The 26,718-nt window shown below is 32.6% G+C and overlaps 2 protein-coding genes across 2 annotated transcripts in view; one reads left to right on the top strand and one right to left on the bottom strand.

The window, feature by feature from the left end:
* Positions 1–1,355, bottom strand: part of LOC129221528 (chitobiosyldiphosphodolichol beta-mannosyltransferase-like) — a 65,675-nt gene extending 64,320 nt beyond the window's left edge. The window contains exon 1 of the mRNA XM_054856018.1: positions 1,007–1,355. Within this exon, the coding sequence (XP_054711993.1) occupies positions 1,007–1,145 (139 nt within the window). The 5' untranslated portion in view covers positions 1,146–1,355. The remainder of the gene's footprint in view (positions 1–1,006) is intronic.
* A 603-nt stretch (positions 1,356–1,958) lies between these two features.
* LOC129220597 (uncharacterized) lies at positions 1,959–24,065 on the top strand. The gene is made up of 9 exons (XM_054855027.1): positions 1,959–2,034; positions 8,675–8,934; positions 9,113–9,172; positions 16,425–16,775; positions 16,894–16,998; positions 18,454–18,566; positions 19,862–20,024; positions 22,447–22,655; positions 23,808–24,065. Exons 4-9 carry the CDS (start codon positions 16,619–16,621, stop codon positions 24,063–24,065), a joined length of 1,005 nt encoding a protein of 334 aa, XP_054711002.1. The 5' UTR covers positions 1,959–2,034; positions 8,675–8,934; positions 9,113–9,172; positions 16,425–16,618.
* The last annotated feature ends 2,653 nt before the right edge of the window (positions 24,066–26,718 follow it).

Below are 26,718 nucleotides of genomic sequence, written 5' to 3'. Positions count from 1 at the left end.
TACTAAATATTAGTTTCGTGAATGGAATTTCCCTTTGGCATCACTGAAAGCCAAAATTCCCCGCACCGTAGAGTCGAAACATCAGATTGCTAACGTACAAATCGCCGCTCCGCATTTTTTTTTTCGAAATATTAAGTTGATGAAACATAATTTCACATAAGCGGGCTGTTTATCTAAAGTTAGAAATGTATCCCTCGCGTAAGTTGAGGTTCGACTGCATGTGCAAATGGCATTGATACCGAAAGCTTTTTGCTTAACGGGCAAAGTTTGCATGAAACGGAATAAATTCGTTTTTTTCTTTCTAAGCCATGCTCTACTCAAGGGGAATATTGGGAAAATGTTAAAGTTTCTATGCCAAACAAACTAATGGCGTCAAACAGATACAACGTATGGCGTCAAACAGATACTACGTATGGCGTCAAAATAATATATCAGAGGTCAGCTCATATTTTTCAGTGTTACGAATCTCATTGGTGCAAATTTTACTCGCGTAATAATTGCACCAGTCAGATTCGTTTGAAAACGCGTTTTTTTTTTTTTTTTTTTTAACTTTATTCAAAAGTAGTTTCCAGAAATCGCTACAAACTACTTTTTTTTGTAGCGAACTACTCGCTACTCTACTTTTTTTAAAAAGTAGTGCGCTACACTACAAACTACTAAAAAATGTAGTTACTACAGTAGCGTCGCTACTTGTAGCGCGCTACTTCCAACCACTGTGTAGGACTAATTATTGTTGTTGAAGGATAAAGGTCATTTTCTCTACAATGTTTCGAGAAAAAATTTTGTGATATAGGTTATGTAAATTTTATAGCACCTGCACAATTTTAACGTCATTTTAATGTTTTTACTTGTTTGCAAAAAGATAAACATTTTAACTGCACAACACTTTTAATTTTATAATTTTATTCCTACTCAGTATTACATGAAAGCTAGTAAGACTGCTTAACACGTTTTCCAGATATAATACTGCAGTACACACATTTATAAGTCCAAAGGAAATCATTACCTTTATAAGCTACTACATCCACCCACAGCTTTCTTTTTGAGAGCGACAAAGTGTGATACTGCATGCGAGGACTGCGGCCAAAATCACCCAGCACGAGAACCGTAACACGTTTACGTGTACTTTCTTCGGAAACATTCATAGTAAAGATTTTTAAAAAAATAACTTAACAAATAACTACCGTCTTAGAGCTGAAGAACCACTTAAGAAATTTTAAGTTTTAAACTCAATATTGTATCAAAATTCACATTATTAAAGTTCGAGATAGTCATCATATCATTTTAAAGAAAGTCAAAAATATCTACGCTTCTTTTGTATCGTTAAAAGACAAACACTAAAACGCAAAATTGATGAAAAATCAAGTTTCACTGACGTAAACTAGAGTGATCCGCCGGAAAGATCAAATTTAAATGTAAACAAAAAATTTGTGACAGTTACAGTGAAATTTATCAATTGAAGAATTTTAATTTTAATAAAACCAGTTAATTTCAGTCGAGCTTTTTTGCATTAAAAAATATATGATTCAATCTTTTTTAATTCAAATCATTTTTGTAGCACTTAAGATGGCAGGAAATATGCAGATCCTAAACCGTTCGAGGCTAACTATGCTTACGTTCGACGAGCTCGACCGGGAGCGACCGGTTAGTTAATCACGTGACAGCTAATGATCACGTGCTCCAATCAATCAATCAAGAGCTTAAAATGGTACGTTCGGATAAATCTGCAACATATGTCATTAGAGTTCACTAGGAACTCGGAAATACGCAAATCTGATTGGCTAGTTCGTGATCACGTGATGTCACGTGATAGTTTTCTGACGTCATATCACGTGGTCTTCTCGTTGTGTAGGGTTCCTTAGTTTGAACTTTTATCGCCAGAAAAAAATTACTTGTCTTGAGTGCTTAGTGCTTGTAAAAAAAAATAACGATTCCTTCACTAAGCATCGGACAGATCGGCGTTCACGGAGCCAGCCGTAGCCATGGATGGGAGGTATAAACAAGGCTGGAAATCAGTGTTCCTGCTCCGAATTCGTAAGTTTTAGTGAAGTATTTTAGGATCTTTTAATAAGTTTTGAACTCATTGCAGCTGCAATTCTTATTGTATTCATTATTTAAAAACTCGCTGCTAACAGGAGGTTTGAAATAGAGAAAATGCTTTGCGGCTATTCCATTGTGACGGGTGTGACATTCAGACACTATTTTTGCTGGTTAACCAGCATTTTGAGCACTAAATCGTTGACAAATACTAACAAAGTATTTCAATCATATTTAACTATGATTTGCTTGAATAATTTAATTGAAGCAAAACTGTAGGACTTTTTTTTTTAAAGAAATTTTTAAAATCTTGTGACGTTTGCGATACATGAGTGTATCACATCTTTTCAGAGACCTTACTACTTCAAATTGAACCAAAACAATTTAAGTGTCAAACACTGACTTTGGTCGAGCTCTGATTTCAGTGTGTCAGTTAAAAAAGTTTCATATAAAAAGTGCAAAAATATTTTTTCTTGTTATAAACAATTAGGTAAGTGTTAAATTTCTGTATCTTGTAGAAATTTTTTTGTTATGGTACATTGCCTTGCTGTAGAAAAGAATGCAAATCTGTGTTCAATTTGACCTAACTTTAATATTTTCTTTTATTATGTAATCATATAATTGTTTCATGTGTGGTTTATCATATTTATCATAGAAGTTTAAAGTGAGAAGTTCAATCTTATAAAGTTTGATAAGATATAGCTTGTAGTGAGCGTAGAACCACAAATAGGGCATTTTTTGTGTTGAGACCAGTAACTAAACTAAAGTTTAGGAAGTGTTTTGATTCAAATTTGACAATTCTGAAATAATTTTATCAAAAATATTTCTTTTACAAGCTGTTTTTGTACTTTTGATGCCTTCACTTTGCGGATTGCGATTTCTCTGCATCCACTATGGAAATCAGATTTCTCGAATTTTTGATGTTTAGTACGCTTTGTTAAGAAGTAAACAAATGAAATCCCTTTTATTATTTTTAATACTATACAAAAAACACTTCTAGTACAATTGAACAGAATGTAGAATGGTAAATAAATATTGATACTTGAGGGTTGGCCATCTCCAAGAAAGCAATACCGCATCCCCCCCCCCCCCCCCAAATACTAGAAAAACATTCAATAATGATATTCTCAACAGAATAGAGTTAAATACTCAACTTTAAGTTCCAATGATGCAGTATTTGCGCCAGCAAAATTATGAAAGTTTTGGTTTTACAATTTTTTTTTTTTTTGCAAAATTAGATGATTTTTACAAAATTAATTGATTTTTCACAAAATTATTTCATTTTTCACAAAAAATGGACGTTGTGAAAAACCCTGGACAGACCCCTGGACAGTGGCAGATACAAGGGGAGGGTTATAGGGGTCATGACCCTCCCCCCCAAACCGTCGACCATGTTATTCGTCCACATTGTGTTCAAGCCAGTGGTTGGAAAAACTACATTTTTTTTGTAGCGAACTACAACTACTTTGTTACAACTACTTTTTTCAAAATGTAGCAACTACAAACTACTTTTGAAATGTAGTTGCTACTTCGCTACTTTCCAAGAAATAAGTAGTAAATACAAAGCATATACAATAGGTTGTCCCTCAGAAAATGAAAGTCAATTTTTCAAGTCGCATACACTCTTGTATTTTTCCTCTTGTGTCAAAACAATCGTGAAAAAAAGTCTCATATAATTTGCACAACGGCAACCCGTGCCGACTTGCACCTGAAAGTGTAAAACAGTACTTGTATGCTAGGCCAAATAAAAAAAAAAACTTTTTTTAGAAACTCGAAATTCCTGTTGATAAAACGTTGTCCCTGTACCCAACACCCCACATGTACCACAAGAACATTTATTCAAATTAAAAAACATTTTAATATGCCACACTTGACCTAAAATTTATAATTTTATTTAAAAAAATAATTTTTTTTTTCAGTTATCTTTCAAAAAATTACATACAAATTTAAATAGAATATCAAGTTCAAAAATTACTGGCGAACACATTTACAGATCAACAATTACAAACGAATAATAAAAACATAATATATTTTAAATGAAAAATTTAACTCAACCTGGAAAAAATCCATATCTTTGAGTACTATGTGGGAGACTTAAAAATTGCAGGAAAACAAAAATTTATATTTAACGCTAATTACCTACTTTTCTACTTTACTGTTTATATTTTTTAGCTTGATAATTTCGTAAAATCTTACATATCTGAAAATATGTATCAAAAATTTAATTTTTGAAGAAAATTATAAATGTTAGGCCACGTGTGGGATATCTAAATGATTTTTAATTTGAATAAATATTTTTGTGGTGCACATGTGGGGTATAGGAGCAACGATTTATCAACAGAAATTTTGAGTTTCTAAAAAAACATTTTATTTTAATTTGGCCTAGCACTACACAAGTGCTGGTTCACTCTTTCAGACATAATCGGCACTTGTTGCCGTTGTTCAAATTATATGATTTTTTTTTTTTGACGTAAAAGGATAAAATATAAAAGAGTGTGCGACTTGAAAAATCAACTTTCGATTTTTTTTTTGGGGGGGGGGACACCCCTATACACAAACACACCGTAAGAGAAACCGTAAGAACAAAAAAAGATTGATAGATTAGCTCATCAAAAGACACTAAGAAAAATGTCCGTTATCATACTCTCAAACATGTAATGCTCGCATTTATTGTAAGTCCTCCAGAACAGTTCAATTTCATCCTTTTCTATAACAGTTTCAGTAGCTTCTTTTTATTTGGTGAATACTGTTGAAAATTTAAGCCTCGCTAAAATATTTTTGTTTTTTAATCTTCGGTCTGTTCATATAAAATTCACCAAATTTTCAACTCGTGAAATCACCGATATCTTCATTTTCGCGAAAATAAGTGCTTTTTTCAATATAAATATTGGTAAAATATGGAAATTACGATGGCAAACTAATGGCGGCGAACAGATAGAACGTATGGCGTCAAAATGAAATGCCTGAGGTCAGCTCGTATTTCTATGAGTCTTATTTCTCATTGCATCCGCTGATGTACTTGTGTAAAATTTGCGCCAGTCAAATTCGTTTGAACCTTGATTTTTTTTTTTTTTCAGTTTATTTAAAAGTAGTTTAAAGAAATCGCTACAAACTACTATTTTTTTGTAGTTAACTACTCACTACACTACTTTTTTTAAAAAGTAGTGCGCTACACTACAAACTACTCAAAAATGTAGCTACTACAGTAGCGTCGCTACTTGTAGCGCGCTACTTCCAACCACTGGTTCAAGCGCTTGATAAATAAAGTGTAACCGGTTTCAGTAATCTTATCAATTCTTTAATTTTTTTAAATGTAAATATTTGAAATATTGTTTCATTCCAATCCTTATGAAATTAATTAGTAACGTTTATGCTCTACTAAGTATCTTATTCCTGGTCGATTCAGTGCTTTTTATTGATCCCCAAGCAGTTTTAGAAATTTTTAGTGCCAAAACTGCAAGTTTATTCCGGGGTGGGGAATGGTAGTCTGTATCCGCCTTCAATGGAATGGCAGGATCATGAACCAACCATGAATCGAAAGTATCATTGTAGTTTGATTTGAATGAGGAATAAATGCCCACTTTTTTAGTAACTGAAATTTGTCACTTGTGTGAGGCGGTATGTAACTATAGTACTAACCCCATTTTCTTGTGCCATGTTGAGTGTTTCTATGGTTACATGACTCTTTTGATTGTTGAAGTTCAAAAGTGTTGGATTGTCAATAGAAGTTTCACTGTGGTGTATGAAATGCTTCATGATACGAGGAAAAACATCACTAGTCATCCATCCTAAACCTATAACAAAACCAAGAGTTCCTGAAGGAGCCCAGCTTATCATGTGTTCCTTAAATTTCTTTTGAGGAAATACCGTAGCTGGTGGTATTGTGTTTCCAAATGCACTTATTACTTACAACAAGTTGTAACTAGTTGACATCTATCACCACTAGTACATTGGTTAACTTGTTTGCTCCCTTTCAAGCTAGAACTTTCTTTGGTTGCTGTACTGTTGATGTTCCAGTTTCATCCAAGTTGTATACTCTACTTCCATTTGCAAATTTTTCAGATCTGTTGTAAGCATCTTGCATATATTCGTCGAATGGGGGATAGATCATGGGATTTCAGGTCCCTTTATCTTGTCTCATTTTTAAAATTACAGTTAAGTCAATTTAAAGTTGAGAAACTTTTAAATTGTATCATCACGGTCACAAGTTAAGCTTGCGCCATCTAGTGAACTGCTTCAGAAAAGTTTTATTTGTTATTAAGTGTTTAACTATTGGGATAATTTAGTATTTAAATTTAAAATTTAAATAATTTCGAATTATGATGCATCTCATTTAGTACAAAATTCAAGTTCTCTGATTGGGAGAATGCAATGAAACCGGGGAGCGCTCTCATTGACTGACTGCAAAGCCGGTTGGCCTCTTTTCAGGGAATTGTTATTAACTTTTTAATTTTATTTTTTTAGATTGAAAAAATCGATAATTAATGAGTTATTTATTACTAATGGTAATTATAGAGAAAGGTCGAGTCACCGTAGCAACATTTAGTATGGTGGTGTTGCTGTGATATTAGAACTTGGAGTGATATTCATTTTTCCAAGTTCTTGTATTATTGTTTTGATAGTGGTTGTTAGAGTTTGTAGAAGGGGATTTTCTGGAATGTTTAGGACTTCATTAGTATTTTCAGTTTGAGGAATTTTTAAAGTCCTGGGAATAGTGTTTTCATTTTTATTTTTTAGATTTTTCTTAAATCTAATTTTTTCAATGATTGCCAGTCTAGCTGGACAGTTTGAATAATTTGCAGTGTGTTGAGCACCACAGTTAATGCATTTGGGGGTTATTTTTGTATTGTTTTTGCTGCAATGTGATGTTTTGTGTTCCCCAGCGCATACTAAGCAAACTGGGGGACGATTACATCCCAATGAGAAGTGATTGTATTGCTGACAGTTCCAGCATTGTTTGATATTGTTTAATGTTTTCAATTTTTCTGTGGAGATTGGAAAATCTCCCAAATTTTTTTATTTCTCAAATATTTTTATTTGAGCTATTTTCATTTAAGTGAATTAGGAACAATGGAAGTTTTCTTTTTTCTGGTCCTTTGTGTAGTTGTGATAGGTGTATGATTGAAAGATTATTTTCTTCAAGTTTTCCTTTTATCCAATCTAGGTTGGCACTAATTGGGAGGCCTCATAGGATAACTTTCATGATTTTTTCAGTTTTGAGTCTTATAGTGTGGTGTGACATTTTATTTTCTGTGAGAAAATCTTTGAGTTTATGGTATGCTTCAATATTAGGTGCATAGCATAATAGTTTATCATTCTTAATTTTTCCAGTTATGATTTCATTTGCAATGTTTGAGAAAATTTTTAGTTTTTCTAATGTGTTTTTTATGTTATCTACCCAAATGGGTGGGATTTGAGTTCTTTTTAGTTTTTCAGAATCCTGAAATGAGCTTATTTTGTTATCAGGAGTTAAATTTTCTGAAGTGTTTGGATCAGGTTCATCCTTGTCATGAGATGTTATGCATGATTCATTATCATCTGAATCAGTGTTTAATTTTTCATTTTCCCCTTTCAAAAGGTTTTGAGTCCCAGGGATGTCATTAATTTGGGAGTTTGTGTCATTTGTATCATTTGGTTTTTTTTGCTCAGTTAAAGTAGTGTTCTGAGCTTTACTTTCATTTTTGATATTTGGAGTCATAGTTTCTTCAATTGTGTTAATTTCGGTATTCAGAACCGTTTCTTTTGCCTTTTGGGCTTTTTGTTTTTTATTTTTCTTTTTTTACTGCCGTTGGCAGAATTTTTAGCTTCGGAATTGTCCTGCGGTTTACAGTTGGTATTTATGGATTTTATCCGTTTTTCTTCAGGGGGATTCCCTATTTGTTTTTGAGCAAATCAATATTATTTTTGAGTTTTTCAACTTCTGCAAATTTACTTTCATTGATTTTTTCCATGAGGAAATCATATTCATCTTTACGTCTTCTTTCAGCGGCAATTAACTTATATTGCAGTTTACCGTTAAGTAAAAGCTGTTCGTCAAGGTTACTTTGTAATTTAAACATAATAGCATTTAGTTTGTTGTACCTAATCAGAGATGCATCATATCTGATTGTTTGCAAATCATATAGAATTTCTTTATCAGTATCATTAAGTTTATTAAAGGAAGTAATGTCAAAATATGCATTAATTGAATCATTGGTAAAACTAATTATTTCCTCATAATTAGCATTTTCAGGATTATCATATAATTCAAACTTAATTAAATTAATCTTAGATAAGTAATCTTTAATGAGACAAGAATCATTAAAGGAACCAGAACTCACCTCCGTACAAGGCCCCAAAATTGGAACGCTCGGCGGGAGATTCGTTGACTGGGAAATAGACTCATTTTTTCCAGCCGTGCAAACGGCGTTGTCGTAATTAGTTGGAGCGGATATTTTGACATCCTTCCTCTGTGGATCCTCTGTCCGCTCATCTTGCATATTTTCAAAAAACATGTTGGCATTTGTTTTGTTGTATAAAGCTATGAAGTAAAATAAAAAGTTCACTTATAATAATTAGTTAAAATATAAATATTTTTAAATGAAGTCTATTTTTTATTGTTAAATTTATTTTTTGTAAACTATTTTGCTTCCAGAAGATTTTTGCTTCATGTCATTAAACTAAACCATGAGCAGGGTGGCAAAAAGGAAGGAGCCTCGTCTCCTTTGGCAGCGGAGCGAAAAAGTGACCGGATTATTCCAGCGCCACTGGTGGCGCTAGTGTTCTATCTCTCAGTTTGCTTGACCGACCCTCAATATTCGACTGGAGTGGATGCCGGCAGTTAGATGGTTTGGTACCAAAACGATTTGATACAAAAAATTTGTTGGAACTTGATAATCCCACGCGGTCATCACGATGGTAACTAATAATCTTTAACAATCTCATCCTAAAATCACTTTCTTTCTTATATTTATTCTAGAATTTAGATATTAATTCTGTGTGTTAGCCATTAGAATTATTATTTTTATAATTTTATGAATTTTATTAAGTTAGAAAAATAACCATGATGTTCATTGTTTTCTATCTTATTCCTAAGATTAACAGAGAACAGAGAAAACTAGAAGGAATGAAACTCTGCGCTTTATTTTCAGCAAAGGTAAGTTTGAAAAAACCCTTAGTTTTAGTCATTCATAAATAATGTTTCAGTACAGGGTTGGCCGGATTGGACCCAATGGGTTTTTTTGAAAAAAAAAACCATTTAAAAAAACCCATTATTGAGCCCACTTTTGGGTTTTTTAAAATTTTCCGAGAAGTTTTTAAAAAAATTAATTAATTTAAATACTTTAACAATTTAAACTTCTTTTTTATTTGTTCTTCACCACAGCCAATGGACATAAAAAATGAATTTTGAACTTTAATAGTATTTTTTAACTCTTAACAGCATTAAAAAATACTTCAAAGATTTTAAATAAATATTTTTAACTTTTTTCTTTAACTGGTCAATAAATAACTCAAATTATCTTGACTAAGTCCTGTCATGTCTGATTTTCTCAATATTTGTAGATTGTACAGAGGAAACTACTCTAGCTAAAAGGCTTTCATGTGAATTAAAGCAAACCAATTTTCTGCCAACCAACAAGTCACAAATCTCAAATAAACAAGGTATATTTTTTAGAAATTAACAGGTTTCACAAACGGTCGGACAGGAAACAGAATAGGATGTACAGTATTTTCATTATCTTACGAAAAAGTTCAATATTTCTTACTCTGTACACAGAAATAGAAAAACAGGTAAAATAAAATTCAAAGAAATGTTTTGATTAAGCTGAAATTTAGTAAAAAGGGATTTAAACTATTTGAGGTTCTACAGTAGTTTTGCGTAACAAAATGAAATACAATAAAGTAAAATGCAAAAAAAAAAATGTAGTAATTACAAACGAACAATAGATTTTATAACTCGAGAAGTAACTTTTTCTTAACTGTTGGCAATCATGGAAACTAAAAAATCTGAAACTTCACCATTCTTGGGTTTTATCGTCTTTTTTACTTTTCTTCAGAAAACGCTAAATTTCCCAGCTTTTTTTACTCCAAGACGATTTTTTTGCTTTGTCCATATACTTACACTACAATATGCTACAAGTACCCCACATTTTCCCTTAAAAAAAGACAAAAAACCCACATTTCTTTTTAAAAAACCCAGCTTTAGTTGGGGTTTTTTTAAAAAAAACCCAAAAAACCCTGGGTCTATGGGCTTTTTTAAAAAAACCCGGGTTTTTGCCAACCCTGTTTCAGTAAGCTAATTTTTTAATTATATAATTTTCGATATATTGTATGTGCATACATATCTATATCTCTGTATATTTAAGGGTATTTCTGTGTAGGAAAAAAACTCCCTTTACCCAATAGATAGCACAAAATGTTGCACCCTGGTTGTGACGAAAGCATCCTGCTCAGTTGTACGTTTTAGCCACAAACTAGATTTACAACTGACAGGATTTATGTGACATCCAGAATAGGGGACCGCTGAACCAGAAATTTGTGTGGAAGGGGGAAGATAGTATTCATCAGAGGAGTCAGTGAGGAATGTCTTTCATTATTCGAAATACACCCCTCAAGTGCCTTCAGGCATTGACAACACAAAGGAATCAGAAAAGCAAACAAAACCATTGTAGAGAAATGAGATGAGGGCATTTTTGCTTCGATTTCAAGTTTTGATCTGAAATGATTTCGTTATAACAAGGGTACACCTTTTTAACTGCGGAAACTTCGGTAAATTTATCGCAACATAATTTAGAAATGTCTTCTTTTTGGCTATTGAATCTACGTTCAAAAGTTGTCAATATAATGCAGTTTTTTTTTTTTTTTTTTTTGAAATATTAATCTTTAAAAGCTTTGTTTTCTTTATGCTGCTTTTATAGAAATCGCTAAATAATAATAGAAAAGCCCGAAAAGTTTGTTAAATCAGACTTGGACAGTTTAAAAAAAAAAAAAGATTGTCTCTGAAAGGTCACATTTTTTAAATTTTTACGAGGAATTTTGCCTTTTGTTCTTGACAAAGGTCCACAAAAATTACCATGGATTTACAGAGAAAACTTGGTGCAACTTTTTAAAATTTTGAAGAAGATAACATTTTTTTTTTTCGGCATTTAACAGGACCCATCGTGCAAAGTGGGGGAGGGTCAGCCCCCCCCCCCCAAGATTGATCTTAGTTTTCATGCAACTTGGAAAGTAGATCAGTGTTTCGTTTCGGTTGCCTATCGATGATAGAGTTTCCCTTTATTGCAAGGGTAGTGATGGGGCAGGTCACAATTTATGACGATATTGGGATTCAGTAACTGAGAGACTTTTCTCTCTTGGTAACAGGGTGGCGACAGATCAGGGAGATCAGGGAAAAGTCAGGGAACTTTTTTAATCAGGGAAATATCAGGGAATTTCGAAAAAATAACAAAAAATCAGGGAAAATTGATTTTATGAAGTAAAAAAAATTTTTTTTTTGCTTTATAAAATTAAGTACTCTAATTCCCTACGCATTTTCCGCCAATTCTGTTGAAAAAAAAAGTAAAATTAATGAAATGCGATTATACACTGCCGCATATTTGTGCATCTTTTTTCCTCAATGTCAAAGTATTGAATCTTACGTATTAACCACAGGATGAACTTCCTAAGATTGCTTCTGTGTTTGTTTATTTTACCTAGCTTGAAATTTCCTTCCACGCTTTCAATGCTACGTAAAATAAATAACCATACAGGCAAAGAGGAAGCCTTCATTAATGCCTTAGCTCCTTTTCCTTTATTCCATTATCTCGAAATAATTAGCATACTGTAATCACAATTTCAAGAAGAAATCTTTGGTTTTTGAATTAATACTTATAAAAGCTTAAAAGTTATTACTTCTTCGCGTTTTTAATTCAATTGCTAAAATTGAACTTTCAATAAAAAAACTTAGTTTTTTGCCGTTATACTATTTGTTATCGCCTCAGATTATAAAGGTTTTCTTTTCTTCAGGCTTAAATGATTCTTTTGTTTCATAATCTAGTTGTATTCTTCTTTTATATATTTTTAAATTAAGTAATTGATTTTTTTTTCTGTTTCTTTTCTTGCATTTCAAAGTTGTTTGTTACAAAAATAATCTAAGTTTTTTTTTCGTTACATACTTAAATCATTTGAAATAGAGTTAACTTGTGTACTTAAGTAAATATCTTTATTTTTTTTATTGTTAAAATGCTGTATTCATTCATTAAAGCATATGTTTTTGATTAGAGAAAAGCTTCCTATGAATGGATGTCAAATGGTTTCATCTGTTTTACATAAATATGTCAATTAGTTATATAAGAATAACTACATTACTTCTATTTGTTCACTATTACTTGTTATTCTTGCAACAATTATTATACTGTTTGAAAATTTTGTTCAAAATAATTTCAATTACTTTTGAGTTTTATCGTAAATACCCATATGTTTTTTAGGACTCGACCGATGCATCGGCGCCGATGGTTCAACAATTTAGCCATCGGCATCGGCGGCCGATGCTAAATTGCAAGAAACATCGGCCCATCGGCCTTAAAAACTTCGAAAAGCCGATGGAATTGGCCGATGTTTTTGAAAAAAAAAAAAGACCTTTGATGTTTTACCTTTTAATACAAAGTAAAGGTTGTTTTCATATAAAATTGTTTACTTAAATTTCAGTATGAATTTATATTTTAGTCACCCCTGAAAGAGATTTTAATACTGCATTCAGGTACCAAACAAGTTAATTATTGCGTTGTTTCTTGCGGCTGGATGTACGTATGTATCTTTCATAAGTCATAACTCAAAAATAGTAAGCTGTAGAAGGCTAAATTTTCGCATGTTGGATGTGCGTACACTCCAGTTGTGCACTTCCCTTTTTGTTTTCGATCGGGTGTTCTGAAAAACCTGTTTACTCATTTTTTGTGGCTATTAATTACTTATTTCAATGCAAAACTAAGATAGCGTCTCAGACTGACGGTCATTTGGTGATAAATTGCCGAATTGGAGACTATGGAAACAAATATGAGATGGCAAAACCCTGCTATTCATTTTAAAACACTCTGTATTTTAAATCCGCCACTGCAAGTCAATACAAACTCGGGTGCAAGTTTCGGAAGGGTTTTTTTGCTCAATGTTTATGATTATTTTAAACTATTTTTTACGACTATTTTGAATTTCCGAGAACACTTGTGTGCCCCTCCTCCCACTCCCTCAGTTTCTGAAATTAAACTCTAGTTATACTCCTGAGTTGTTTAAAACTAACACCATTCATAAAATTAGAGATTTTTTTTTTCAAACTTTATCTATTGTTTAGAAAGAATTTAGAGCATTAATTTAAGAAATTGATTAAAGAAAGACATTTTGAATGGTGACACAATTCGGAAATCGAAGGGACTTTTGAATTTTTTCTTCGGAAGTACTGAAATAGATTCAGAAACTCTTCCGAGGTGTTGGTTTTAGCGGTTCTGTACTACAAATATTAGGCCGAGGTTGGGGCCAAAGTGTGAGTTACTGCAAAATCAGAGGATGACCCCCCCCCCCCTCCATTTCGTAATGCGCCATCTTTTTTGTATCATTAATAGCGATCGATTTTTTTTCTGTTGTAAGTAACAATTTTTATGTATTTATATAAAATCAATGAATAAGTTATTTTTGTTTTTTATAGAAAAGATTCAAGGATTTTCTATTATGCAATTTTTTAAATTTCAGAAAATTACTGTTAAATTGAACAATTTAATTTGAACTTGTTTGTAAAGCTTCATAAAAGATTAAACAATCTAATTGTTCAATATTATGTATGCAAACATCAGATCAAGTAGTCATATGTATTCAGTTATTAACTTTGTGTAAGTATTGATTTTGTTTATAGCTGCGTTTTAAGAACCTCGCTCTTTTCATGACAATTTTTTTTCCAGCAAAATTTATGTCACTGTTTTAGTTTTTTGAAAAATGCAAAATTTTCTATTCATAGATTTTAAATAAGAAAAAAATATTTCTTTTATGATTTAGTATTGTAATTTATCTGTTATCTTTTCTTTAATTTGATGACTAAAAAATGTCTATGTGCAATCTTTCCAATTTAATTGCGTAATTTGTTGACGGTTTCATAGTTTTATTCTTATTTTTTTTGAATGATTTAACAACATAATTTAATGTTTTTTAACTATGTTTAGTGAACTTAAATCCATACATCATTACAATATTACTGAAATCTTAGTTATATGTTCAATTTAAAAAAAAAATCAATTGTTTATTAAACAGTCTTTTTGTTTTTCTTCCTTTTTTTTTGGCTGTTGTTCTTTATCTTTCATTGTACAGCAGTCAAAAAAGGAGAAGCATAACTACACCCTATATAGATTGTACGTAGTACGATCCAAAAGTTCGGGACAAGCTGTATAAAATCTTACCCAGAATAGTTCACATTACAGAAGCACATCCACCTTCAAAAGTTTACCTTGAGGGACTATGTACTTCTGCCAGTGTTCATATAACTTTTGGAAACACTTCTGAAAGCCATTTTTCGCTACTTTCTATGATGCAGCTTTATCTTCTCCTGACGGAGGAAAGCATCGTCCATGCAAATGTTTTTTTGCTGGGAACAGGTACAGGTCACACGGAGCTAAGTCCGACGAAACGTTATGTTATTTGTTTGTCATATCAGAGTATTGACCAATCGAACCATGCATCCTCAACATGAAAGTCGCCTTCTTCCCTACGATGAAGTTAAAGCAGCAGCGCAAGAGGCCTTACAGGAAGTTGCGAAAATGTCTTCCAGGAGCGCTTCTAAAAGCTATACGAACATTGGCAGAAGTGCATAGTCGTTCAAGGTGACTGTTTTGTAGATAGATTTGCTTCGGTAATGTGAACTATTCAGGGTAAGGTTTTATACAACTTGTCCTCTAACCTTTAGATCATACTACGTACGTATGAGTTTTCAACTTACTATTTCATAACGTTTTTGAGTGACGTAAGTTTACGCGCATGAAGACATCACACGAGAATTTGCGATAATTAACTGAGGAAGCGTTCAAAATGGATATTTCGGTCATCTACATGTTCTTAGGTACATATGCATGTACAGATGTGCCGAAAAAACTTGTGAAGTTTAAATTGGGTGATCGTAAAATAAAAATTTAGGTGAAAATCTGATTTTTTTATATTTTTTTGTGATTGCAATTCCTTATTTGTAGAAAGGAAGTAAAGTGAAATGAATCAATCATCCTTTAAATCTCTGACAATTTTATCGATTTATTTTTGTTTGATTTTTTTTCCATCGGCCAACGACATCGGCAATCGGCCATTTGGAGGAAAACAATCGGCCATCTTTGAACAATCGGCCAACAATCGGCATCGGCCCATCGGCCAAAAAATGCCATCGGTCGAGCCCTAATGTTTTTAATAGTGATTTTAATGGTTTCTTAAAATTCTTATGCTAAGTGTTTTCTGGAAGTAAAATTTTTTTTATAAATTTTCTATTATCTTTCCATGTAGAAAAATTTAATATACTGTTTTGTAGGGGTTTTTTTTTTCCAAAAAAATTGACTTGGTATGGTTTTTTTTAACCATTTTATTAAAAAAGTAGCATCTTTTCAAAATATATTTTTAGTTCAACAACTTTACACAACTTAAAACGCTTAAAATACTGCATTTGATGCAAACATACAATGGATTTCAAGTAGAACCAAGAAAGAAAACCATTATCGTTGGTAACGTAAATCAGGGAAATTTGGTGAACTTAATCAGGGAAAAGTCAGGGAACTTTTCTTCACAGTTCCTGTCGCCACCCTGGGTAACTGCAGGGCCCACAAGAGCCCTGGACTGCCTAGTCGGAAACTGGGGGGGGGGGGGGCGTGCTTGGAATCTATTAGGGAAAGTGTCATCTTTTAGGGAAAGTGTGCTGGGTCTTAGCTCTCGCCGACCTGACAGATTAATGCTTAGTTGCAAAATTCAAACTCCTAAAATTTTATATATTTTGATCCCTTGAATTTTAACTACTATGTTTATCGAGCTAAGTCTTGGTACTACTGAAAATATTACATGTCAACTTTTCAAAATAAAACAAAATGAGTAGTCAACAGAGAATGCTTTTTATATTGGGCAGTTAAATGTACAAAGCATCAAAATAATGATAGTTGACTGTCTACTATCACATTGATGCAAATATTTTTGATAGGGTTAGTTTTCAGTGAATGAAATAACTTCAAAATCAGAAAGCGGTGAACTAGTAATGGGGTCATTTCCATCAATCAAAAGCACACTGTGAACCTTGAAAATTAGCTTGAAATTTTAAAAATATCCCAATAGAAAGTTCTGAGTTTCTCAAAAGTGTTTCTGAATTATGTGCAAAGAATCAAAAACTTCTCATTGTGGGTAAGCATATTTTATTTTTATTTTTTCAGAAAGTTTTGAACATGCTAGAAAAAAGATAAAAAAGGCTGAGGGCGCTAGTGATGTGGAGAAGGTCTACTTCTCCACTACAGATTCGGAGCAGTGTGGCAGGGGAAAGAGGAAAAGGTGGGCCAGAACTCACGACTCGTCCTCTGAATCGGATGATGAGTTGCTCACCAAAAGACCCTCCTCAAACATTGTAAATATGTTGCCCGAGGCACCGGTGCAACCAGGTGCACCGGTACATCTGCCACGGACTTCAAGCCAAAGTTCGCCACTTGTTATGACTCCTGCAACGCCAACTACAAGCCAGAATGCGCTTCATCAGTCGCCTGCTATGCAGATCTCCAGCAGTGAACAAAGTATGAAAAATTTATTTTAACAATACAAAATGGTCTTATCCCTTTCAAATTTGATTTGGATTGCGTAGTAAACTTTGTTGATTTAAGTATTTATTTTCATAATTAATATTTATTTCAGATCTTTTCCAGAAGCTGCTGAGGAGTTTCCATCTGCTAAGGATGGAAGTAAAAGAGATTAAAGCGACATTGGACTTGCTCGTTGAGCAGTCAAACAACAGTAGGAGTAAGTGTCATTAAGATTTTTACCATTTTGTGCTATCATAATGCTATAAATTAATTTGAGAGAAGTAGTACTTTATTATTTATTTATATAATACAAAACTGCTAAACATTTACTTTTGAAATGAACTATGATTGGGGGTGTCATAATGCTGCAATTAAGATATAGGTAGCCTTCACAATGCTGACTAGTTATGTTTGTTCCAACTGTGGATATGCAGATCAATTAATTGCATGTTATATATATATATATACAGAAGGTATTTTTATTAATGATATTCATGAAAATATTTCTGAAAACATGTTTTGTTATTGATGTAATGGAGGTCAAGTAATGGGGCTTGTTAAAAATGAACAAATAAAACTGCAAGAGGATTTAGATCATATAAGTAGGCAAATACAAGGGCACCCATATAGAGGGGCAAGTGGGGGCTCAAGCCCTCCCCCCTTAGAAATATGAACTTCCTTGCTTTTAGTGCTTTTTTTCTTTGCAAAAATGTAAAAAAAAATATTTTCCAGCTATTAATGAATAAGTTATTAAAAATGTCAAATTTTAATATCTAATCTGTACTGAAATCAGTTTCCATGGGGAAAATGTTCTGCTAAACCATGGGGAAAGTTTGAGCCCCCCCCCCCTTAAAATTTTGTGTATGGGCGCCCATGGGCAGATAAGTGGTGGCAGTTAATGGAGAAATGCCAACAGCTACATTTAGGTCATTAATATAAGCGTATCAGTCATTAATCAGGCAGAAAATGTTATTGATCTGGGTGTTGTAGATCATTACTTCAAGTTTAGGGCAGGATTGCAGTATGGCAAGTAACAAAGCTAATAGAATGTTAGTGTTTATCAATAGATTTATTTCAAACATATGAGGGTTCTTCTGTCTTTATATAGAGGTTTGATCAGAGTTCATTTGGAGTATGCTGCTCAATTTCCATACCTCAAGAAATTTCTTTTCAAGAAAATGTTCAAAGGCTCTCTACTAGGCTAGTAAAAAGACTTTTAAACATAGATTGATTCTAAACTTTAAAGGCGCAGCATGTATAGCCTGGAACAAAGGAGGGTCAAAGGGGACATGATTCAGTTGTTTAAATTTATCAAAATGAAAGATGTTAATTGGTTAAATTTTTGAACGGAAAGCTAGACGAGGTCATTGTTTTAGCCATCAAAATTTTGGGCTCATCTTAAAATTAGAAAAAAATTGTTCCTTTAGTGGGGTAGCATTGGAACAGCTTATTGGAAGAGGCTGTAATGAGCAAGGGGGTAGATAGCTTAAAGAAGGGCCATTGATTTTCATTAGTGACTAATAAATTAATGAGAACAGGCCTACCTGGGCCCAGAGCTTGCTTCTGGTCGTCACATTTGTGTTTGTAAATTCTGGCTTTACTAGTTAAATGTATGCACACACACACATATGAGTTAGGTTGTTTGTAAATTTTATATGATCTTGTATTTCAGATCAATCTTCTGTAGCTGTGACAAACATAGATGTTAAACTTCCTCTGGAAGATTTTGAAGGTGTTCAAAATCTAGAGAGGTTGCTAGAAGAAGAGCGCAACAAAAACTACTTGGTAAGCTTAATTTTTCGACAAAAGTATAATGATTTGTCAATGCACTACCATGGAAAAATAGGTCATGATAAGGAATTGGCTATTGGGAGACTTGTTAGCAAAATCTGAGCTAAAAATTAAGTAAAACTTTATTGTATACCACTAAACATGATTATTTTATTTCATGCAATTATGACATGTATTTGACTCTACTTATGAAAGTGTTTGGAATATTATTGATTGTTTAGGGCTTCCATAAAGATCCAAAACTCAAAACGATTTTTGCGAGTAAGTGTTTCTAATGTTATACATAGGCAAGAGCAGTGTTAGAGGCTATTTTGAGCTTTACATGTATAGTCTTGAACAAGGGCAGCAGAATTAAGGAAGCCTGGGCTTTTCGGGGGGAGGGGGGGGGGGGGGAATCCACACTTTTGGTTTTACTGTGTTTCAAATTTAGTATTCAATTTTAGAAGATAATTGATTGTTAAGAGCCTCTAAATTTAAATATTCATAGTAAAATCTTGAATCATCAAGCATATTTTTTTAAAAATATTTCCATAGTATCTCTTGTAAAATATGAAGTTCTGATATGAATTCTGCTCAAAAAATGAGTCATTTTTTCCAGAGATGGTTAAAAGCTTCAGTCAACTAATAGCCGGAGCTTCATCTGCTCTGTATGTTGAGTTTCAGCATTAAATGCATATAACATGTCGTAATTCTCTACATGCATTTCAAGTATTAATCCAGAAAGTGTTTTACTTTAATCCACTAATCTGGTACAAATTTTTTTATTTTAATTATTTATAATGTAAATATAGGGTGGATGTGCTCTTAATGGACTGGACGCCTTCCCCATGTTTTGATTTACTCACAAAAAAATTCATTGAAATATAGCTTCAATTTATGTGTTGACAATTATTACCTGCTTGTTTTACAGGTCTGGTTTATTGTTGATCTTGATCAATGAATACAAAATAGGTTAAATGTGTTGACAGATTAATGTATCTATTTAAAAAACTGAAATATTGTACCTATAACTATTAAATAAAATATAATTCAAAATCAAAATGTTTCAAGGCTAGACATATTTGAAGAATGTTTAATGCAGTATATTTATATAGGTTATTTTAAAACAAGTTTTTGTAACCTAATGTAACTTCCGATAGAATATATTGTTAATAAGCATTTTATTAATTGTTGAATTAATTCTGGTTTAAAGTGTCAAGTACAAAAAGCTGTTTGCTCAGCATTTGAAATTCTAATTTCTGCACATTACTTAAAACATGCCATTTTTATATAAGTACTCTTTTTTACAGCTTAACAAGTGCAAGAATTTTGGGGGCAGTTGCTTCCAGGATCATACCAGGAGGATTCTGAAACATTTATTCACAGATGAAACTGCAGAACTGTTTTCGTGGACTGGCAGCAAAGGAGGAAAAAGAAAATTTATGAGTCTGAAAATCGCTGACCTTGTTATTGGTTAGTAGTTTTTCAGTTTATAGTTGATTTATTTTCATAACATTGCTATAAATTCTGTCTATAAATTGTTATCTGATCCAGCATTATCACTTTGATTGAAATTAAAACAATTCGGTGAGGTGTTAAAGTGTATTAAGCTACCCTATCACTTTCCTCAAATTTATTTAACAGATTTAGTGTATAAAAAAATATTGCCCCTCTTCCAAATTTGAGCGTCTGTTTTTTCCATGCGCTTCTTACTGTTAGACTGAGACGGCTTAAACTCTGGATCATTCAAAATTTCAGTTGTGTATTGTAAAATTACTCAGGCCCAAGTACTTCAGTTAGTTTATGGATATGTTTCTGGTCTTCCAGAGTTTTAAACTACAAGACTAACTCCAGAGACATCTTTTTTCTTTTCTTTTTTTATAATTACCTGTAAAAAAAAGCATGATAAAAACTCTCTGCATTACTTTTTCAATTAATTAGCATTTTAGCCTGCATTTTCTCCATAAATGTAGTTTTTTTTTAAATATAGTACAGTTTTAATTTGAATGATTGTCTTAAGTGACAAGTGCCTTTATATTGCGTATTGTGTTCTTTATTACTTCAATAGTTTTGAGGGATCGTTACTGCTGCATTTTTCTTTGTGTTGAATAATGTTAATAATAGTGCTGGGGGGGGGGGGCGACTAATATTTCAACTCCTGAATTTGCTAATTTTCTTTCACACAAACACAAAGTTAGCTCAAAATCCTTTAATTTTGAATTTATTATTCCTTATTGGAAGGCATTAAAAATATAAGTGATAATGCACAGAAGACTAGGCATTCAACTCCCTGTTTCTATTATGCCTACGCTGACATGCATCCTGTATAATTGTTTATTTAGAGGGGTAGGAGTTGTCCTAAAAATTCCTAAAGTTTTCATTATTTATTTGCTATTTACGCAGGAAAATAATATTTAACCTAAAAATGGAACTTTTCATAATATGCCTATATTTTACAATAAAATAAACTTTGTAGACTATAAGAAATTTTCTCTAAAAAAAGAAATAAGTTTGCTGCTGCTTTTTTTCTGGGGGGTCGGGGGGGGGAGCATGCAGTTAACCAAAACACATTCTCAATAAAAAGCTGTTTGTTTTATTCATTCTCTTCTGCAACAAAATTTTGCAAATAAAATAATAAAGAAATTAAAAAGTTGTGCTTTTGCAGAGAAGGAGTTTTAAGGTTAAGCATTATGTTGTGATGTTTTTGATTTTTCCCCTTTTAAAAATATGTGAACCAGGGGCAGGAGGGGGGGTGAAAGGTATCATAGCTAATTGAAATACAATGTGTTGAGTTAGAACCCAAATATAGATACTTGTTCAAAAAATTTATTTTCACCAAATTTAAATTATTTGTCCACAGGTGGGAAGGAATTTTTTTTTATAGTGCTTATCTTATGTGCAGTTTGAGCATTAGTTTGTTCTTACGCTACAAAGAGTCAGTTTGCTTTGTGTTTCTGTTCAGTGAAGTTGGAATATTTCTTATACATAGGCACTAACGTTTAGCTTTAAAAATGTAAATAGGAATGTTTTATTAAAATGGCATGGGGGAAAACGAAATTCTCTTCCTTGTGGTTTGAAGAAGCAGTCAGAAATGGATGCAAGATCAGCATATGGGGCGTGCAGAAAAAGATAAATTCAAAGCCTTTTGTTCTGTTTGTACATTATCTTTCTAATATTGATAATTAAGGGTTTTCACAGGTATTGTCCCATGCTGATGTTGTGAGACATAAGAGGTTGACAAGTAGCTTGAAAAATCAAGCTGCGTTTTTAATTCCTTGTTCTTGGTCTTCTACTGGAAACAAATTTATTATGATGAAGCAATCCAAAGCTTTTATTCCAAATTTACTCAAAAATAAAATGTCAAAAGCGGAGGGTTTCTTAGTTTTACTTTTGAATACATATATATTCATTTTAATCTTTACATGATTTATCTAATTTACAGTGATATTTTTGATTCTGAGACAGCAAAAAGTATTAAATTATCTGATAAAAGTTAAGTGCATAATAAGTTTTGGACTCTTGCACCTTACTTTAAATCCCTCCTTACTAAGGATATTTTTTCGTTCTTTGTTATTCGCTTTGATGAAACAAGGCAAGCAAAGAAGCAATTGGACATACATTTATCCTATTGATATGTTGTAATACTACTACTTCATAATGCGTCACTGTGTTGAAGAATAAAAAATTGAATGCATTTCATTGTAGATTTCAAGAATAAATTTGAAAAGTTTTATCATCCTATACAAAAATCAAACTTGTAAGTTACGTTTAAGTTTAAAAAAGACTTATAAGTTATTTGTCCTAAAATTTTATCGCCACTCCAACCCCTGGTTTATTATCTGATTTACTTAGAACATATTTATTAGAATTATAAATGTACAATTTCTTTTTTTAGAAGCTGTTCTTAAAGAAAGTGGCCAAACTACAAGAGCAGATGTGGAAAATGTTATGAAAAATTGGCTACGCCATGCAAAGGATCGTGCCGACTACAGAAAGTTCGGACAGTACAAAAAAAAAAACTCCCCCCAATGCAAGATGCCCCTCCCTCTTGTTAATTTACTCCCCCCAATGCAAGATGGCCCTCCCTCTTGTTGTTTTAGATTGGTTACCTATTGTTTTAATAAAAAATATTTTCTGTACTTGTTGCGTTCTATCTTTTCTTTCAAACAAGGTTCATGATTAAAAGAATCAGCATTTTTAAGTAAATGTTTACACACTATTTAAAGATTACACCCAACTTAAAGTGAGCACTTTTAAATACTTTTTCATTAAGTGAATTTTATCTTCTGAAACTTTGTTGCAATGAGGGAAAATAACTCTTAAATTTCAAAAATGCATTCGCTATAATAGCAGCAAATTTATTTTAAAAAAAAATCATTTTTTTTTTAATTTTAAATCTTTAGAATGGTGGGCAGGCATAGTGATAAAAAAAAATTTCAGACATGTGGAAGATATTTTTTTTATACTAATCTACTCATTTTTTTTTCAATATATATATAATCTGTTTTGTTTTGAGTACAAATTTTCTTTATTTGTATTGCTAAGGCAAAATTGTGCAGTTGAAATATAGTGAGTGAGAAAGAAAGTTGGAGGCTATTTAACTTAACTCGATCTGAAGTTCGTTTAAAACTCGACTTCGATTGATTTTAACTGAACAAGTTCTATTTTTTTTACTCGTGTGCACTAGTAATTTTGAAATGTTAAAAAGCTATATTTGAATAGAAAAATCGATTATGTTATCTACATGGTTTTACGCTGATGATTCTCCACCGGAAGTAAAAATTCAGTGTGTTTCTACACAAAAATTAGTAAAATGAAAAATATAGTTAATCCAAATTCAACCCTATTTTGCCAAGAACTTTAAAAAAATGGTTTGGTTTTATTCATTGAAGTGTTATGTATGCGGTTGTGCATTTTTTTTTTTAATTATGAGAAAGATGAAGAGGCTCCATCAAAAGATAACTAGGATAGTTTTCGGATGAAAACTATTATCCAGAGACTTATAAGACATGTATAGGTTAAGTTTCTGGATTATCTATCCAGAAAGCTTTATTGTAAAGATATCAGTAGGAGCGTTTCTGGATCAAGAGCCGTCTAGAAAGTGTGTTATAGGATACCATTAAGATCGTTTCTGGATAAGGATGAAGTCGATCATCCAGAAAACGTATAATAAAATACCAATAGGATCATTTCCGGATCATCCAGAAGCTGTATTAAGGTATTGGTAGGAGAGTTTTCGGATCAATTGTCATCCAGAAACTGTACTATTGGATACCTTTAGGATCTATTTTGGATGACAGTTGTCCGAAAGACGTCCTAAGGCTAGTTTTCGGACCAAGATGTGTTTCCGTGCATCCTAGAATTGTCTTAATATTATCCAACAAGTGTCAGATGCAGGGTGTCTTGTGGATGACATCAGGAGTGTACTTTTTGACAAAGACAAGTGTAGGAGCATTATTGGACTGCCAGCGGATGTCAGATTATCCTGAAGATAATATCCGCAGGAGTCCCTAAGGATGTCATTGTGTTGTTGGGGAGCATGGGCGGATTTACGGGGGTGCCACGCCGCACCCCCAAAATTTTCGATTGGGTTTTGAAAAAAATTAGTTTAGTATATTTCACTCAGAAATGCAGTTGGGGAAAAAAAAATCATAGCTGCTATACTAGTAAATTTACTTGAATCCAGTGTATCACCACACGTCGCTAGTGCAAGAAAAACATAACTGTGCTCATATTAAGAATTAAAGTAATTTTATCCATTTGGAAAAAAAAAACCTAATAAATTATTTCATGCAAATAAAGAAACTTCTCAAACAATTTATTGTTCAGTGCTGTGTTATTGTATAAAATAATTGCATGTTCTGAAATTGGGTATTTATTCGTATATCAATACCAATTCTTCTATTTTAAAACAACAATGGCTAATAAAGTCAAAAAAAAAAAAAAAAAACATGGCTATTGCAAGAAACTTTATCAATAAAATCTACACCGAAATCAACCAAAAACCAACATTTTTAATGTAAATTTTCAAAAATTTTTGAAGGAGGACTCCCAGACATTTTGCTGCAGTGGTGCATCCAGGGGGAGGGGCACAAGACTGGTGACCCTCCCCACAAAATGCTGAGTAGATATTCTTTATAAAAAATATTCTTTATTATTGAAGAGAAGAAAAGATCTGATTTTGGGAAAACGCAGTTATTTTAAGGAAAAAAAAAGAATGTTAGGAAAAAATCTTAATTTCTTTCAAAAAGAAATATTGACATTTAAATTTTTCAACAGCTTCAGGTTATTGGCGGCGAACTGTATGCCTCCTCGCACAATCCTCTTTCTTTCATATCTCCCCCTCCCCCTTTTTTTTTAATTTTTTCTATTTCGTTTTCATTTTTTCTATTAGTCTTCAAAATGTTTCTTCTCTAAAGCCCTTTCTCCAACCAAAGTTATTACAGAGTACCTCAAATTTCGTTACTTGGGCTTCACTTTCGCAAAAGGAAGATCTTCTAATCATCTAAATACATCAAAAATCGTTTAAAATTGCGTTTTTGAAGCTTCAGTTTTGAAAAACTGCAGTGTCCCTTACGTTACCAAATATGGTCTTACACTCATGTGTTTAAGACTTTAATTTTGGAAAATATTCGAACAAGAGCCTCCGACCCCCCTTTCTATAATATCATCAAAGAGTGTTAATATTTTGGTTTTGAAAACTACTATTTCGAAATATTTAAGTAGGAGAATCCCTTTTTTTTAATACCATGGAGTATTGCAGAAGAACTTCATTTTTAGGGCTTCAATTTCGAAAATTTTCCAGGGGGGAGCTCCAGAACCTCCCGTCCGGTAACAGCATCAAAAATTGTCCTCCGTAGTATTTTTGGAACTTCAATAATGAAAAGTTAAAGACGTAGCGTGAGGGAGGGAAGGGAATACATATTTCTATCTGCTTTTCAAAAAATCGATTGGAGACAGTCTATGAATCTCATTCTTAACCCAAACTATAAATATGGACTATAGACTAAAAATATTTATAAGACTAAAATTTCTAAAAATATCCTTGGAGCCACACGTACCTTTCTTGCCCCTAAATATCACCAAGAACTGTAAAACTGCGTTTTTAAAACTACTATTTCAAATTTTTTTCTGGAGCGTGAATCCCATTCCAAACCAGTAGCTGGATTCACCCGACCCATTGCTTCTAATATCGTCTTTCGTTTAAGACTTTTTCTGCAGTTTGAAATGTTAAGAATTGCACATCACCTAATCTTACTAAATATGGTTTACATCGCGTTTTTTGGACTTAAAAGTGTGTCCGCCCTAAAATTATTTTCTGATTTCGCCACTGCCTTGTAATTCCGGGAATACCCCACCCCCCTCCCCAGGTCCCTGTTATTGTTGCACCCCCAAATATTTCAGCCTAAATCCGCCTATGTTGGGGAGTGCAAAAAAAAAAAAAAAAAAAAAAAAAAACATTTTTTTAAATTTGCGCACAGAACCAGCTTGTTTGAATAACATTGCAGGGACGTAGTTGGGGGAAAATGTTTGAGTATCGAACCCACCACCTCCAGCGTTCAAAGCTAATCTTCTTACCTCAGAACTACGGAAGCTCATCAAGGAATGTTTTTTGATCAAAATAACACATGTTAGCGTATGAAACAATTTAATCGAAACCGAAAATATAAGATTAGTTCAGTTAAAAGCCTGTTTCAATAAACTTGTTTACATATATTAACTGAATATCAACACCAAGTTACGTTGCTTCTGATAGCAACAAGTATATTCGCGGAAAATTTTGACACATGTATATTGTCAGCTTGGAAAATCCATTTCGAATAAATGCGTGTACAAGGTTGAAAAAATAAAGAAATAAAAAGTTGCAAGTTAACCGTTTCAAATATTAAAGCAGTATGCTGAAATTACAAATTACAGACAAAGATATCAGAAAGGAAACTGACAATTGTTTGTGTAATGGAGGAAAAGTTAAGTAACCTTAACTGCATGAAGCATAAAATGTTAATTTATTTATCTGAGAAAAGTACTTACCTCCGAACTTTAAAATTTATTCCATGAGGCGCCCGATTTTTTTCTTCTCATGCAGGTTGTTCGGTAGCGCAAATCGCTGACTCCCTTTCACTCAGCAGACACTCAGACACTTACAAGACTTATTATATATATATAT

This window comes from Uloborus diversus, chromosome 4, assembly GCF_026930045.1.
Source record: "Uloborus diversus isolate 005 chromosome 4, Udiv.v.3.1, whole genome shotgun sequence".
NCBI lineage: Eukaryota > Metazoa > Arthropoda > Arachnida > Araneae > Uloboridae > Uloborus > Uloborus diversus.
The sequence above is the reverse complement of the archived record's forward strand: the minus strand, read 5'-3'. Positions and strand labels throughout refer to the sequence as shown.

Coding starts and splice junctions, on each gene's coding strand:
- LOC129220597 (XM_054855027.1), top strand. CDS start 16,619: ATGTTGCCCGAGGCACCGGTGCAACCAGGTGCACCGGTACATCTGCCA. Junction 16,776..16,893: donor GATCTCCAGCAGTGAACAAA/GTATGAAAAATT, acceptor TATTTATTTCAG/ATCTTTTCCAGAAGCTGCTG. Junction 16,999..18,453: donor GCAGTCAAACAACAGTAGGA/GTAAGTGTCATT, acceptor CTTGTATTTCAG/ATCAATCTTCTGTAGCTGTG.